Raw genomic sequence first — 17,437 nt, 5'->3', positions numbered from 1 at the left:
CTGGAGCCTGTGCTCTGCAACAAGAGAGGCCGTGGCAGTGAGAGGCCTGCACATCGCGATGAAGAGTGGCCCCCGCTCGCCACAATTAGAGAAAACCCTTGCACAGAAACAAAGACCCAACAGAGCCAAAAATAAATAAATAAATTTTTAAAATTTCAAAAAAAAAAGGGAGAAGCCTCAAATCAACAGAATTAGAAATGAAAAAGGAGAAGTAACAATTGACACTGCAGAAATACAAAGGCTCATGAGAGATTACTACAAGCAGCTATATGCCAATAAAATGGACAACCTATAAGAAATGGACAAATTCTTAGAAAAGCACAACCTTCCGAGACTGAACCAGGAAAAAATAGAAAATATAAACAGACCAATCACAAGCACTGAAATTGACACTGTGATTAAAAATCTTCCAACAGACAGCTTCGCACGAGAATTCTATCAAACCTTTAGAGGAGAGTTAACACCTATCCTTCTCAAACTTTCCCAAAATACAGCAGGGGGAGGAACACTCCAAAACACATTCTACGAGGCCACCATCACCCTGATACCAAAACCTGACAAAGATGTCACAGAAAAAGAAAACTACAAGCCAATATCTCTAATGAACATAGATGCAAAAATCCTCAACAAAATACTAGCAAACAGAATCCAACAGCACATTAAAAGGATCATACACCATGATCAAGTGGGGTTTATCACAGGAATGCAAGGATTCTTCAACATATGCAAATCAATCAACGTGATACACCATATTAACAAATTGAAGGATAAAAACCATATGATAATCTCAACGGATGCAGAAAAAGCTTTCAACAAAATTCAACACCCATTTATGATAAAAACTCTCCAGAAAGTAGGCATAGAGGGAACCTACCTCAACATACTGAAGGCTATATATGACAAAACCCACAGCCAACATCATTTGCAATGGTGAAAAACTGAAACCATTTCCTCTAAGATCAGGAACAAGACAAGGTTGCCCATTCTCACCACTATTATTCAACATAGTTTTGGAAGTTTCAGCCACAGCAATCAGAGAAGAAAAAGAAATAAAATGACTCCAAATCAGAAAAGAAGAAGTAAAACTGTCACGTTTGCAGATGACATGATACTATACACAGAGAATCCTAAACATGCTACCAAAAAACTGTTAGAGCTAAACAATGAATTTGGTAGAGTAGCAGGATACAAAATTAATGCACAAATTTATGAAAAATTAATGAAATTAATTTTACAAAAATTAACAAAATAAATGAAATCTCTTGCATTCCAATACACTAATGATGAAAAATCTGAAAGAGAAATGAAGGAAACACTCCCATTTACCACTGCAACAAAAAGAATAAAATACCTAGGAATAAACCTACTTAAGGAGACAAAAGACCTGTATGCAGAAAACTATAAGACACTGATGAAAGAAATTAAAGATGATACAAACAGATACAGAGATATACCATGTTCTTGGATTGGAAGAATCAACATTGTGAAAATGACTCTACTACCCAAAGCAATCTACAGATTCAATGCAATCCCTATCAAACTACCACTGGCATTTTTCACAGAACTAGAACAAAAAATTTCACAATTTGTATGGAAACACAAAAGACCCCGAATAGCCAAAGCAATCTTGAGAACGAAAAACGGAGCTGGAGGAATCAGGCTCCCAGACTTCAGACTACACTACAAAGCTACAGTAATCAAGACAGTATGGTACTGGCACAAAAACAGAAATACAGATCAATGGAACAGGATAGAAAGCCCAGAGATAAACCCACGCACATGTGGTCACCTTATCTTTGATAAAGGAGGCAAGAATATACAGCGGAGAAAAAACAGCCTCTTCAATAAGTGGTGCTGTGAAAACTGGACAGCTACATGTAAAAGAATGAAATTAGAACACTTCCTAATACCATATACAAAAATAAACTCAAAATGGATTAAAGACCTAAATGTAAGGTCAAACATTATAGAACTCTTAGAGGAAAACATAGGCAGAACACTCTATGACATAAATCACAGCAAGATCCTTTTTGACTCACCTCCTAGAGAAATGGAAATAAAAACAAAAATAAACAAATGTGACCTAATGAAACTTAAAAGCTTTTGCATAGCAAAGGAAACCATAAACAAGACAAAAAGAGAACCCTGAGAATGGGAGAAAATATTTGCAAATGAAGCAACTGACAAAGGATTAATCTCCAAAATTTACAAGCAGCTCATGCAGCTCAATATCAAAAAAAAACAAACAACCCAATCCAAAAATGGGCAGAAGACCTAAACAGACATTTCTCCAAAGATATACAGATTGGCAACAAACAAACACATGAAAGAATGCTCAACATAATTAATCATTAGAGAAATGCAAATCAAAACTACAATGAGATATCATCTCACACCGATCAGAATGGCCATCATCAAAAAGTCTACAAACAATAAATGCTGGAGAGGGTGTGGAGAAAAGGGAACCCTCTTGCACTGTTTGTGGGAATGTAAATTGATACAGCCACTATGGAGAACAGTATGGAGGTTCCTTAAAAAACTAAAAATAGAACTACTATATTACCCAGTAATCCCACTCCTGGGCATATATCTTGAGAAAACCATAACTCAAAAAGAGTCATGTACCACAATGTTCAATGCAGCACTATTAATAATAGCCTGGACATGGTAGCAACCTAACTGTCCATCGACAGATGAATGGATAAAGATGTGGCACATATAAACATTGGATTATTAGTCAGCCATAAAAAAAATGAAATTGCATTATTTGTAGTGAGGTGGATGGACCTAGAGTCTGTCATACAGAGTGAAGTAAGTCAGAAAGAGAAAAACAAATACCATATGCTAACACATATATATGGAATCTAAAAAAAAATGGTTCTGATGAGCCTAGGGGCAGGACAGGAATAAAGACACAGACATAGAGAATGGACTTGAGGACATGGGGAGGGGGAAGGGTAACCTGGGATGAAGTGAGAGAGTAACACTGACATATATACACTACCAAATGTAAAATCGATAGCTAGTGGGAAGCAGCTACCTAGCACAGGGAGATCAGCTCAGTGCTTTGAGACCACCTAGAGAGGTAGGATAAGGAGGGTGGGAGGGAGAGGTAAGAGGGAGAGGATATGGGGATATATGTATGCATATAGCTGATTTACTTTGTTATACAGCAGAAAGTAACGCAACATTGTAAAGCAATTATTACTCCAATAAAGATGTTAAAAATAAATAAAAGGTACAATATAATGTAATAAAAGTATATATGATATTATATATAACAAAGGCATTATACTAGCAAAAAGATATAACAATTATGAACATTTACGTACCTAATGACAGACCATCAAAACATATGAAGCAAATAGTGACAGAATTGAAGAGAGAAATATATAGTTCTTCCGTAATAGCTGGAGATTTCAATACCTCATCCACAATAATGGATAAAACAACTAGATAGAAGATAAGTAAAGCAAGAGAGGACAACACAGTAAATCTAATAACTCTAAGAAACATATACAGGTCACTCTACCCAACAACAACAGAACAAACATTCTTCTCAAGTGCACTTGAGACATTTTACAGGATAGACACTATATTAGGCCACAAATTAAGTCTCAACAGATTTAAAATGACAGATATCATACAAAGTATCTTCTCTAACCACAACAGGATGCAGTTAAAAATCAATAACATAAAGAAAACTGAAAAATTCACAAAACTGTGGAAATTAACCAAAATACTTTTAAATAATCAATGGATCAAAGAAGAAACCCACAAGGGAAATTAGAAAATACTTAAGATGAATGAAAAGGAAAACATGACTTACCAAAACTTATGAGAGGCAATGAAAGTGGTGCAAAGGGAGAATTTTATAGGTATAAGTGCTTACAATAAAAAAAAAACAGAACAAGAAACCAACTACCTAATATTACAACTTAAGGAATCAGACAAGGAAGAACAAACTAAACCCAAAGCTAGTAGAAAGAAGGAAATGATAAAGATCAGAGCAGAGATAAAAATAAATTTATAAAAATAGAGAAAATCGGGGCTTCCCTGGTGGCGCAGTGGTTGAGAGTCCGCCTGCCGATGCAGGGGACACGGGTTCGTGCCCCGGTCCAGGAAGATCCCACATGCCGCGGAGCAGCTGGGCCCGTGAGCCATGGCCGCTGAGCCTGCCCGTCCGGAGCCCGTGCTCTGCAACGGGAGGGGCCACAACAGTGAGAGGCCCGCAAAAAAAAAAAAAAAAAAAAAAATAGAGAAAATCAATGAAACCAAAAATTAGTTCCTTGGAGACATCAACAAAATTGACAAATCTTTAGCTAGACAGACTAAGAAAAAAGAGACGAATCAGATTACTAACATCAAAAATGAAAGTGTGGACATTACTACTGATACTACAGAAATAAAGAGGATTATTAGAGAGTACTATGAACAACTGTACAACAAGAAATTGAATAACATAGATGAAATGGACAAATTCCTAGAAACACAAAATCTGCCAAGATTAAACCATGATGAAATAAATAATCGGAATAGACCTACAACTAGTAAGGAAACTGAATCAGTAATCAAAACTCTCCCCAAAAAGCAGTCCTGGACCTGATGTTTTCACTCATGAAGTCTACAAAACATTTAAAGAAGAACTAATGCCAATCCTTCTCAAAATTTTCCAAAAAACTGAAGAGGAAGGAACACTTTCTAACTCATTATATGAGGCCAGTATTACCCTGATCCCAAAGCCAAACAAGAGACTACATGAAAACTACCAGCCAACATCCCTTATGAACATTAATGCAAAGATCTTCAACAAAATACTAGCAAAGAGAATTCAACAGCATATTAAAAGTATTACACACTATGACTAAGTGGGATTTATTCCTGGAATGCAAGGATGGTTAAACATATGAAAGCTGATCAATGTAATATGCCATATTAACAGAATAAAGGGGAAAAAAACCCAGACGATCATCTCAATTAATGCAGAAAAGCATTTTGACAAAATTCAGCAACCATTCCTGATAACAACATTCAGCAAACTAGGAACAGAAGGAAACTACCTCAACATAATAATACCTATATATAAAAATTTCACAGCAAATATCATACTAAATGGTAAAAGACTGAAAGCTTTTCCTCTAAGAACAAGAAAAGAAGACAGATTTTAAGAGGCATGTGATGCCCCTAACCCAACGGTTCTCAAATTCTTATATGCAGATTAATGGAATGTGTGAAAATTCAAAATGCCTGAGCTCTTTTGGATCAGAACTGCCATACGTAAGGCTCAAACTCTGTATTTCTATTAAGCTTCCCAGTTGACATTAATGCACACCAAAATTTAAGTACCACAGACCTAATCATCTATAAATCTGGAAATATAAGCTATGGAATAATTATACTTTCTTTGGTAAAATTATAAAATGAAAGATTAGAAAAATACATTTCACAAATGATAACGCACAGTATAAAAATGTGTATGTACATGTTTATTGGTGAGGACCATATAGAAAATACCAGTGCAATAAATTCTTAAGTAAAAACTGTCATTGTCTTTACTCTAAGGCAATTATTTTTTATCCTGGCTGAATCTCTCTAAGTAGATATAGTAAAAGGCTTTCCAATAAAATAACAAACCACAAGCCTATTGCAAAAGCTGCACTCATCCTTAAAAGCTCCATATGAACAACAAACATCATTAATAACCAATAAATGCATTATTAGTTTGCCAATAATTATTTAAAACAGATAACTAGTTTATTTGTACCAGATACCTGCAAAGAATAATGAAGAACTTGACAAGCAAAACTGACAAGGCTTGTTGTTCTTCCTCTAACCCATCTGCCATTTTCTGAACACACTGTAGAAGCTGGGTCCTCAGAACCTGCAGAATATTATCAGGAAGCAGAGATATTCCTGGAGGCACATCATCTACCCTACAATATAAGGGGAACAAAATAAGAAGGGTGTTTAAATACAGGACGAAAATCTGTGGCACTTTAAAGTAACTACATTTTCAGCTCAAATCCTAAAGAAGTTCTTTTAGTTCAGCTTTCTGTGCCTTCCTCTCTGCATGGTACCACCAAATGAATAGTGACATTTTAGAAGATTATTAGAGCAGAGTAGTTAGTCTTACTTCAGAAGAGGCTTACTGAAAAGAGAGAGAGAAAAAGGCTGTTTAGTATTTTCAATTGTGCTATTGTTAAAGAAAATATTTAAAATATAAGATTAGTTCACCTTCTACTATTTAGAAATACAATGTGTCTATACCATTTCTAAAAGAAACGGTAACTAGCAAATAAAAATGAAGTACCTATAACTAGTTTAATATCTGTTAACTGCTTTACTAAATAAACAATATTCACCTACCTATAGGGTCCCTAAGCCATCTGATCAGAAGAGGGAGAGAAGATAACTAGCAAAAGGAAAGGAGAAAGATAGAGGTGAATGTAGAACCCCAAGCATGAGCATCAATAGAAGACTCTTTTAAAGCAATACATCAATATTTTGTGACAGGTGGTTTCCGTGTAAGAAGACAATATGGTTCTTTATGGGCAAAAGCCAATACCAGATGTAACTGGCTCTTTGCATGTGCCTCTCACATTAAAACCCCCTAGATTCAAAGTCAGAAGCCTGCATACTAAGTTCCACCTCTGTAACATGAAGCACTTCATTTAATCTCTGAAGTTCCCTAATCTATAAAACTGTAATATCAGATATCCACCCTATTTCACTGGGCTCTGAAACCAGAAAGTCAATGTGCATTTTCAGCTTTAAAGTATGTAAAGAACTCTAAATATGTAATGCATTTTAAATATACTATCTCTAAAGCCTCAGAATCTTTTCATAAGCCACTGTATACTTATTTCCCTATCTCTGTTAAGAAAAATGCTCAAATAGCAAAGAAGCACTGTGAAGAGTTTCCATGATTAAATGACAATTATACTTTATAATAGTCTCTTCTTCAGATAAGGCGTAACATGAAGTATTAGTACTATTTTTACATTGAGTAAAAGGCATTCACTGTAGACAAAGAAATTTGAAGCATCTTAGCAGTGGTCACATAAACACATATGTAAATATTATTAGCCTCTTCCTGAACCACCTTACAACATAAATTAATAAAGCATTTTATAAAATAAACACAAGTCACAAAGCATACTACCAAGGTTGCCTAATACTATATAACCATGTTCTAAAACTACATGTTTCATTTTAGTCTGGGCATCATTTCACTTGCAGCTTTGGATTCTTCCATTCTCTCTTATTTATAGATGATATCAGAAACACTCATTTTTATATTTAATTTTTTTCTGGAGAGCTAAGAAGAGGTGATTAGAAAAACCAGAGTAACTTCAAAATAATAAACAAACATTTAAATATAACTGATTTTCAAGACTAAGTGAAACTATTCCTCTGCACTTTTCCAAAAAATGTTAAATCAACAAGCAAGAAGACATTAGATTTCCCAATATTCCATATTAGTTATTTAAAAGAGTAGTTCCTTTTGTCCTTAATTGTCCCATTTTCTATTTACACACATTTTGATTTAACTGGGCAGAAAAAATATTAACTTCTAAAAGAGCAATCTTTTTTTTTTTAAACTGACTCTCAGTATAAAATTGGGGCTTACTTAGGACATGGCATATAGACAAAGTTGGAATTTTTGGCCTTGTTCCTAATGTGATGAGGATTTAAGAATCTAGAAGAATTTTCCCACCTCTAGGACTTTACTGTCCAAAATTCTAAGCTCCTTTTGCCGAAATTTCCCAAACTCCAGAAATCTTTTCCACTCCTCAATTTGCCTAGTCAATGTCTATTGTAAACAGCTGTCAATTGTTCTCTCTAACGTAGGAAAAAGTCCAGCTTAAATTTCAAGGCTTTATAATCTGGTAAAAGCAGTCCTTGCCTTGTATTATGAATTCTCTAACTTGGAAATTCTATAAAAGTCAGTATACTTTAAATGAGGATTATCTGTGAGTTTCTTATCTTTAAGGTGACTAGACTAGTTTTACACATCTTACATATAATATTCACTTAAAAATTGAAATTTACTACAAGCAAAATCTAAATTCATGGTTCAGTTTGAAAGACAAAGATATGAAATATAATTTTAAATAAACCAACTAAATCACAAGTAAAAAAACGCTCTTGAGATTCTTCATCTTACTTTAAATATAGTGGCAATATAAGTCTACATAGTGTTTTTAGAAATGACCTCCCAAGGAAGGAGACATTTATAATGCATGGATGATAACAAGTGCATCTTACAAAACCCCAAGCATTCAAAGGCCAAAATCCTGACTCCATAAGATCCTTAGGCTCATGATTTAAAATGAGCTATAAATTTTTAAAATAAAAGCACTCCTAAGTATAAACTACAAGAATAATCTTTTATGAGTAGAAATCAATAATACATAATCTTGGGCTTCCCTGGTGGCGCAGTGGTTGAGAGTCCACCTGCCGATGCAGGGGACACGGGTTCATGCCCCGGTCCAGGAAGATCCCACATGCTGCGGAGCGGCTGGGCCCATGAGCCATGGCCGCTGAGCCTGCGCGTCCGGAGCCTGTGCTCCGCAACGGGAGAGGCCACAACAGTGAGAGGCCCGCGTACCGCAAAAAATAAATAAATAAATAAATAAATAAATAATACATAATCTTATTTTGAGTTCAAGATTTAATACTGATTTTCAACCTTTATAAACCTGTTACAAATAATCTAATGGGGAAGAACTCTGAAATTGTATTTATAAATGAAGTACTTGTGCTTTCTGAGCATAACCATATTGTTTCTTAAGTTCACTGCCTTGGTCCAAAGCTCTAATGATTTTTTTCTCTGAATTATTACAATTACCTCTTAACTGGGCTTCTTGCCTTCAGTCTTAACCCTTTCCAATCCAACCTCCATAATGCCACCAAAGTGACCTTTAAAAAACAAACTTGATCATGATACTCTTATGCAGAAAATTCTTTAGTAGAGCCTTGTATCTTCCATAACAAAAAGCCAAAGTCCATTAGCAATGCATTTGTGGCACTTCGTGATCTGGCTCCTATGTGATTCTCCAGATTCAACTCACCTGTGTCCAAACTCTCACTGCTTACTTCCACCCCCAAACTGCAAATATTTTCGTCCTTGAAGATTTTTAATTCACCAGATACTTTTTCATCCTCAACCACCACCCATTTCTCCCCTCCTCTCTCAACACATCTCTGTAAATGGAGTTCCTTTTGTGGTTAAAAGTATGTCTTCCTTTCTCCAGCTTTTAACCACAGGAAACCTAACCTCTCTTACCTAGGTCCACAAGATGACTTGAGATACAATACGAACTTTATCTGGGAAGTGGGCCTGGGAACAGTGAGATTGCAGAAACAGATGTAGGCAGAGGAATGGGAGAAAATATTTGTACTTGCACTTATACATTTCCGTAAGATGTTAATTTTTCCCTCATTTTATGACTTTCAAACCTAGTTTTTAAAACTCAACCTCTTCCAAGATGTTTATTTTTCCCTCATTTTATGATTTTCAAACCTAGTTTTTAAAAATCTGAAAACTTAACCTCCTCCAAGATGTTTTCTAAGGCCCTTCTCTAAAACCAGGAAAAGAAGTATAATGAGTTTCAACTACAGCAGAATGCCTGTCATATAATAAAGAAATTTTATACAAATGAGTGAAGTGACGCATGGTGGACCCTTAGATAGTTTCAAAAAAGGGGCTGGCCACATCTGAATAACTCACCACCCCCAACTTTCTGGGAGGGGAGAGGAGCCGGAGACTGAGTTCAATCACACGGTCAATGAAGTAATAAGACCCAACAAAACTCTGACACCCAAAGCTCAAAGAGCTTCCTTCTTTGAATGCACTGATGTTCAGGGAGAGCAACATGCCCTGACTCCAAAGAGCATGGAAGCCCTGCATCTAAGACCCTCCCAGGCCCTGTCCTACACGTATCCTTTATAATAATACTGTAATCATAAGTATAGAACTTTCAGTGAATTCTGTGAATTAATCTAACAAATTATTGAACCTGAGGGAGTCATGACAACCCCTAAATTTATAGCCTGTTGATCAGAAATGTCGGTGGCTCCCAAGACTTGCTAATGATGCCTGAAGTGAGGGCAGTCTTGTGGAGGACTTTGCCTTTAACTCACGGGATCTGGCGCTAACTCCAGGTAGTGTCAGAACTGAAATGAATTGCAGGACACCCAGTTGCCAGTGACTTAACAAAGTGAAGAAGAGGCTTCTAGAAGTCACATCTAGTATCAGCAAGAAAGACTGCTGTGATCAATCAGAAATGTCTGCCATGAAAGCAGGGTCATGCAGGAGTAGCATGTGTGTCACATAACTGCCATCCTTGTAATGTCATCAATGAAGTTTTTGTACCAAAAATTAACAAACTCACCCAAGGGTAGGAAATTAAGTGTTTCAACATACCTGGTAGGCAGCTTTTCAAAGTCAACATCTAAGAATTGTTCATAGCTAGAAACAAAATTGTCCAACCACAGCTTCAGGTAATCTGGATCTTTCTGAAATAAGAAAACCATTTTAATATTAAGTACATCTGTCAGGAATTTTTTTTAAAAATGCTCTCACTCCTATTGAGCAGATATGAATTGATAAATCTAAAGAATCAATAATATGAAATCTCTAAATGATATAGAGAAGACATATGTGTTGTTTTAAAATGTGTATTAAGTATAGTGAATCCATGGCACTCACACAAAGAGCTACAATCTGAAAAATGTCCTATAAGATTCTAAACAATTTGCCCTTCCTTATCTCTGTGGCCTTATCCACTGTCACCCTGTACTATACAGGCTTCCTGGCTGTTACTGGGACATACCAGACATGCTCCCATCTCAGGCCTTTGCAATGGCTGTTTTCTCTACCCAGGACACTCTTCCACCAGATAGTTGAATGGCTAATTCCTACATCTTCAGGTCATTCTTTAAATGGCTTATTCTCAATGAAGCCAAATTTTACCACCCTTTCTTAAAGTTACAAACCTTCTCACTAACTTTACCTTCTACCCTATTCTGTTGTCCCACCTCATGGTGCTTTCTCACCTTCTAACATACTGTATAATTTATTTATTTATTAATTTATTATCTGTCATTTCCCCTAGACTGTAGGCTTCACAATTTCAAGGCCTATCTAAGGGCCCACCACAAGTGATTTCTTTTTGTTTACTAATGGACACCAAGTGCCTAAAACAGTTCCTGGCATTGACCAGGTGCCCAATGAATTAATGAAAAATATAAAATGCATAAATAAAATAAAATGGGAGATGGATCATTAACCTAAACATAAAAACTACAAAATCTTGTAAAAGAAAATACAGAATACCTTTGCAACCTTGGGGTAGACAAAGATTTCTTAGCTAGGACACAAAAATCACAAAGCAAAAAAAGAAAAAAAGAATAATTCGTCTTAACCAAAATTTAAAACTTTGATTCATCAGAAGACACCATGAAGAAAATGAAAAGGCAAGCCATATGCCAGCTGAAAATATTCTCAGTACATATATGACAAAGGACTTGTACCAAGAATATATAAAGAACTCCTATGAATCAATGTAAATAGTACAACTCAATTTAAAAATGGGCAAAAGGGGCTTCCCTGGTGGCGCAGTGGTTGAGAGTCCGCCTGCCGATGCAGGGGACATGGGTTCGTGCCCCGGTCTGGGAAGATCCCACATGCCGCGGAGAGGCTGGTCCCGTGAGCCATGGCCGCTGAGCCTGTGCATCCGGAGCCTGTACTCCACAGCGGGAGAGGCCACAACGGTGAGAGGCCCGTGTACAGCAAAAAAAAAAAAAATGGGCAAAAGGCTCAGACATTTCACAAAAGAAGATACACAAATGGCCAAGTAGCATGCAAAAGCATTCTCAACATTATTAGTTATCCAGGGAAATGCAAATTAAAATGAAATGGAATACCATTACACACCCACTAGAATGGCTAAAATTTAAGACTTTCCATACCAAGTGTTGGTAAAGATGTGGAGTAACCGGAACTCACATTTCTGGTGGGAGTACAAAATGGTATAATCACTCGGAAAACAGTTTGGCAGTTTCTTTTAAACATAAATTTACCTCATGGCCCAGTCATTCCTCTTAAGAGAAGTAAAAACATATATCACAAAAACAAGTTGTACAAAAATGTTCATAGAAGATTTATTTTTAATAGCCCCAAACTGGAAGCAAACCAAAATTCTATCAACAGGTTAACTGATGAATTGTGGTATAGTCACACAATGGAATGCTATTCTGCAATAACAATGAATGAACTGTTGATACAACAAGGAACAGAAATTTCAAAAACATGTTGAGCAAAAGACGCCAGGCATTAAGCATATACACTGTGTGATTTCACTTATACAAAGTTCTAGAGCAGGCTATGGTGACAGAAATTAGATCACTGACTGTCTTTCAGAGGACTGACTACAAACGGGCACAAAGAAAACTTTCCTAGGTAATAGAAATTTTCCATTTGTTTTATTAGGTAGTAGTGACACAAATGTTTGCTTGTATCAAAACTCATCAAATTTGACACTTAAAACCTGTGCATTTTTTTTAGAAGATGTTGGGGGTGGAGTTTATTAATTAATTAATTAATTTTTGCTGTGTTGGGTCTTCGTTTCTGTGCGGGGGCTTTCTCTAGTTGTGGCAAGTGGGGGCCACTCTTCATCGCGGTGCGCGGGCCTCTCACTACTGCCACCTCTCTTGTTGCGAAGCGCAGGCTCCAGACGTGCAGGCTCAGTAGTTGTGGCTCACAGGCCTAGTTGCTCCGCGGCATGTGGGATCCTCCCAGACCAGGGCTCGAACCCATGTCCCCTGCATTAGCAGGCAGATTCTCAACCACTGCGCCACCAGGGAAGCCCAAAAATCTGTGCATTTTAAGGTCTGTAAGTTACATCTCAAAGATGATTTGAAAAAACCATGATTCCTCAGAAATGTCTTTTTAAATATAAATTGCATCATTAAAAATGATGCTCAAATTTGTTTCCTTCACCTCCTTAACACTTTTTTACTCTAGTCAATTTCAACATGATACTCAGGAGTCTTACTTACTCACTAAGTATCACTGTTTAGGCACTGCTCTTGGATAAAGGGAACTCAATTTATTTCCCTAAAATAAAAGCATTACACACAAATCAGAATTCCTAAAAGAATGTTCCCAGAATATGCAGACTGCTAACCTTTTGTGTATTTATTTTTTCTATTAATATACTGTTCCAGAATCAGATCATAAATTGTTATAATCCACATCATCACTGAGAAGACAGAAATATTTCAGAAAAAGAATTACCTCTTGTGAGAAATTTTCTCAAGGATCTCATTAATTGCTTTTTTCATTTCCAACCAGCACTTCATTCATTCATTCATTCATTCATTCATTCATTCATCAGGATAAGACTCCAGAAATGCAAGTAGCCGGAGTTTTCCTTTATCATGGTTCCTTTTTAATAAAGCAGAGTTTTAATAAACTCTGTAAGTTCAGCACAAAACAGTTTATAATGCCATAAAGAATTAATGTATTTCTCCTCATAGTTTATTTAGAAACTCCACCATATCTGGTTCAAAGTCTGGAAGTCAGAGTTACCAAGTGTTTGGTAATTCAGAGTTTGGTAAGTACAGAGTTCTCCTACGAAGCTGAGCAACTAACTATAAAGAAAGAAATGGTACTTAAAGCTGGAAGTGTTTTATTTAGTAAGAAATGAAGCAGTTACATTTTTTTTTGAGATTCTGCAATGTGCAAAGTATTATAGCAGGTATTTAAAAAGTATACATCATCCCATTTACTCCTTACAACCATCTAGAGAAGGTTTCATTTTCCCCATTTTACGGGTTAGAAAAGCAAAGTTCTAAGGATATATAACTTATCCATAGTCATACAGCTAGCCATCGATAGTGCTGGGATTAAAATGCAAAGATATATGAATCCAACTGTGCTCTTTCTACTACACTACACTACACTACACTACACTGTCTTTGAACTGTGAGCAGGAATAAAATGGAGCTTAGTGGACAAAAAGAGGAAAAGAGGAACTAAGGATCAGTAAACTCAAGGCCATAAACAATTTAACACATAAAACAGCCACATTCCATACAGCCTGAGTAAACCCTTAAGAAGATCTATACTTTACTGCCAAAGGCCATAAAAGGAAAAATGTCCACACACCCAGAAACAATATTAATTAAATCTCAAGCTTAGCCACTTTCATGGTTAAGAGAGTTGGGTACAATGAAACACCACAGTAGGGTCTATCTCTCCATTTGCATGATATTTATTAACACAACACACAAATGTATTAAGTACTACAGGAGCACTGAGGCCAGATTACATGGACTCTAACCCCTGCTCTGTCACTTTCTTGAACAAGTCACCCTATGTTTGCACAACAGTTTCTTCTATAAAAGTGAAGATAATGATAGTAGCTTTCTTTACAGGGTTGTGAAAATTAAATAACCTAGTCAAGGGCACATAGTATACGCTAAGTATAATGTTACTTTTTAAAAATTAATTTATTTTTAAATTTATTTATTTATTTACTTATGGCTGCATTGGGTTTCGCTGCTGCACATGGTTTTTCTCTCGTTGCGGCGAGCGGGGGCTACTCTTCATTGTGGTGCACAGGCTTCTCACGGCAGTGGCTTCTCTTGTTACGCAGCACGGGCTCTGGGCGCACGGGCTTCACTAATTGTGGCACATGGGCTCAGCAGTTGTGGCTCGCAGGCTCTAGAGCACAGGCTCAGTAGTTGTGGCACACAGGTTTAGTTGCTCCGCAGCATGTGGGATCTTCCCAGACCAGGGATTGAACCCGTGTCCCCTGCATTGGCAGGTGGATTCTTAATGACTGCACCACCAGATAAGTCCCTAATGCTATTTTTATAACCTATTATGTGCCTAAATTACGGCTCACTCACAAAACAGGAATGTTCTATGCTACACATACACATTTAAATATTTCATGATCCCCTGTGCCACATGATTTTCACTGTATTCTTTTCCTTTCAAATCTCTGCATTTGCTCTCAGTGTGACTTTGGGCAAGTTACTTCATCTCTCTGATCTGTTCTTGATCTATAAAATGAAGGTAATACTTCCCCTCATAGGGCTGTTGAAAGCACTGAATGAGATAATACATGTAAGGCACTCAGCAATACCAGACATTTAGCAAATGCTCAATAAAATAAGCAATTATAGGGCCTCCCTGGTGGCGCAGTGGTTGAGAGTCCGCCTGCCGATGCAGGGGATACGGGTTCGTGCCCCGGTCTGGGAGGATCCCATATGCCGCGGAGCGGCTGGGCCCGTGAGCCATGGCCTCTGGGCCTGTGCGTCCGGAGCCTGTGCTCCGCAACGGGAGAGGCCACAACAGTGAGAGGCCCACATACCGCAAAAAGAAAAAAAAAATAAAAAAATAAAAAAAATAAAAAATAAGCAATTATAAAATAATTAAAATCAACTTTATTGATTTTGTACTCAAATATTCATCCAATCATCTGCCGTTAAGACAGTCCTTCATTTGGACTGTTATGTAGCTTCCTACAGGTCTCTGTAGCTTCAGTTTCTCTCACCTACACACAGTTACTAATAGGGTTTGTTAAATTTGAATCTAATCGTCTTTTCTCTCCTGTTCAAATACTTTCAACGTCCCCCCATTACCAGAGGATGAAGTCTAAACACTTAGATGTGCTGTCCAGGGCAGTGACCACTAGCCAAATGTGATTATTTAAATTACATTAAAGCACAGGAGGCTTTTACCTTCTTATAACATCCACTGCTCCACTGGGAGGCTTTAGTGGGTAATAGAATTAAGGGATCCATACAATTTCACCTAGTTCTTAAGGGCTAGGGTTACAGGTAAGAATGGGGGAAACACCCTGCTTCCTACACACAACGATATTTGGGTTGTAGTATTCTTTCAAGTTTTATAAACTTTTAGACACATACATATATTTCAACCATACGTTGGGCAACTTGCAACTTACATATGAGTTGCATTTTAAAAGTTCATTTCAGTCAGTTATATTCATAACATATTTTTAATGTCCTAGCAAAAGAAGATAAATTTCTCCCACAGAAACACTAGGGCAGCCCTCAAGGTTTTCTAATAGAACTTAGCTGCTTCAAAAAACATTTAATAAGTACATGCCAACCATGTACCAACCAGGGACAGTGCTAGACTCTATGGACATGAAGATAAAACATAATCTTATATCAATTATTCCTCAATTTAAAAAAAAACCATAATCTTGTCCTCAAGATTTCCTCAGTAGGAAAGAAGAGCATAAACAAATAAGTGCAAAACATCATGAGAGGTAGAACAGTTGTGAAAAGTATCAAAACAATACAGAGGGAGCTTCTGAATATGTCAAGGTTGGAGGTAACTGAGTAATAAAAGTACTCAAAAGTTTTCACAAATCATAAGCAGATATTCTCAAGGAGAGAGGAGGGGAGAAGGGAATTCCAGACAGAAAATAGCAAGATATGCTCAAAGGATGTACAATATTTGGTATTGTCCCACCATGGAAAGGACAGGAAGCAGTGGGACAGGTGCATAGAATTATAAGACTGGAGAAGTCACCATTTCCTAAGCCAGTACTTAACAATACTGTCGGTTTTGATGAGAACAGATACAATTTGAAAAGTTTAAAAAAAAGAAAAAGGAAAGATGGTTATGCTTAATCAAGTTAGAGAAGCACTAAGTAAGCAAAATTAAACAAGATTTTTAACAATACATTATCTTTAAGATGACATATGCGGGACTTCCCTGGTGGCGCAGGGGTTAAGACTTCACGCTCCCAATGTAGGGGGCCCGGGTTCCATCCCCTGGTCAGGGAACTGCAGCAACTAAGAGTTCGCATGCCACAACTAAGGAGCCCGCCTGCCGCAACTAAGGAGCCCACGAGCCGCAACTAAGAGCGAGTGCAACCAAATAAGTAAATAAATAAATAAATAAATTTTAAAAAGGTGAACTATGCCTTATGAACGCCATTGGAAGTGGTGAATATGAAATTTTTGAAATGCATACAACCACAAACCTTATCTTCCTGACTCAATTTCATTAATTTTATCAAAGAACCAACTTTTTATTTGGTTGATCCTTTCTATTATGTTTATTATTAATTTCTGCTCTTTCCAAAAGCATTTTATTAAACGAAATCACAAACATACAAAAAAGGTGGAGAGAATGGTATGACTCAGTTTCAACAACTTTCAAATCATGCATAACCAATCTTCTTTCACCTATAGCCCCATCCTCTAATGTTACTTTTAAGCAAACCCAGATATCATATTTCATCCACAAATATTTCAATGTATATCCATAAAAGGTATCTTTTAAAATATGACAATATTATCATATCTAAAAAAATTAGTTCTTTAATATCAGTTGATGTTCAAATTCTGACTTGCTCACAAAAGCCTTTTTTTAATTTTT

General features: G+C 36.7%; 1 protein-coding gene across 7 annotated transcripts in view; it reads right to left on the bottom strand.

Annotated features, from left to right (window-relative positions):
• The window catches only part of NBEAL1 (neurobeachin like 1), a 181,770-nt gene that overhangs the window by 150,432 nt on the left and 13,901 nt on the right, over positions 1-17,437 (bottom strand). For all 7 annotated transcript variants that reach the window (XM_081241721.1, XM_081241722.1, XM_081241717.1 and 4 more), the window contains 2 exons: positions 10,430-10,521; positions 5,772-5,933 (listed from right to left, as the gene is read on the bottom strand). In XM_081241721.1, the coding sequence (XP_081097847.1) occupies positions 5,772-5,933; positions 10,430-10,521 (254 nt within the window). The remainder of the gene's footprint in view (positions 1-5,771; positions 5,934-10,429; positions 10,522-17,437) is intronic.

The sequence above is a fragment of the Mesoplodon bidens genome (assembly GCF_964165515.1).
Source record: "Mesoplodon bidens genome assembly, chromosome: 8".
Lineage (NCBI taxonomy): Eukaryota > Metazoa > Chordata > Mammalia > Artiodactyla > Ziphiidae > Mesoplodon > Mesoplodon bidens.
This window is presented reverse-complemented; position numbering and strand designations above follow the sequence as displayed.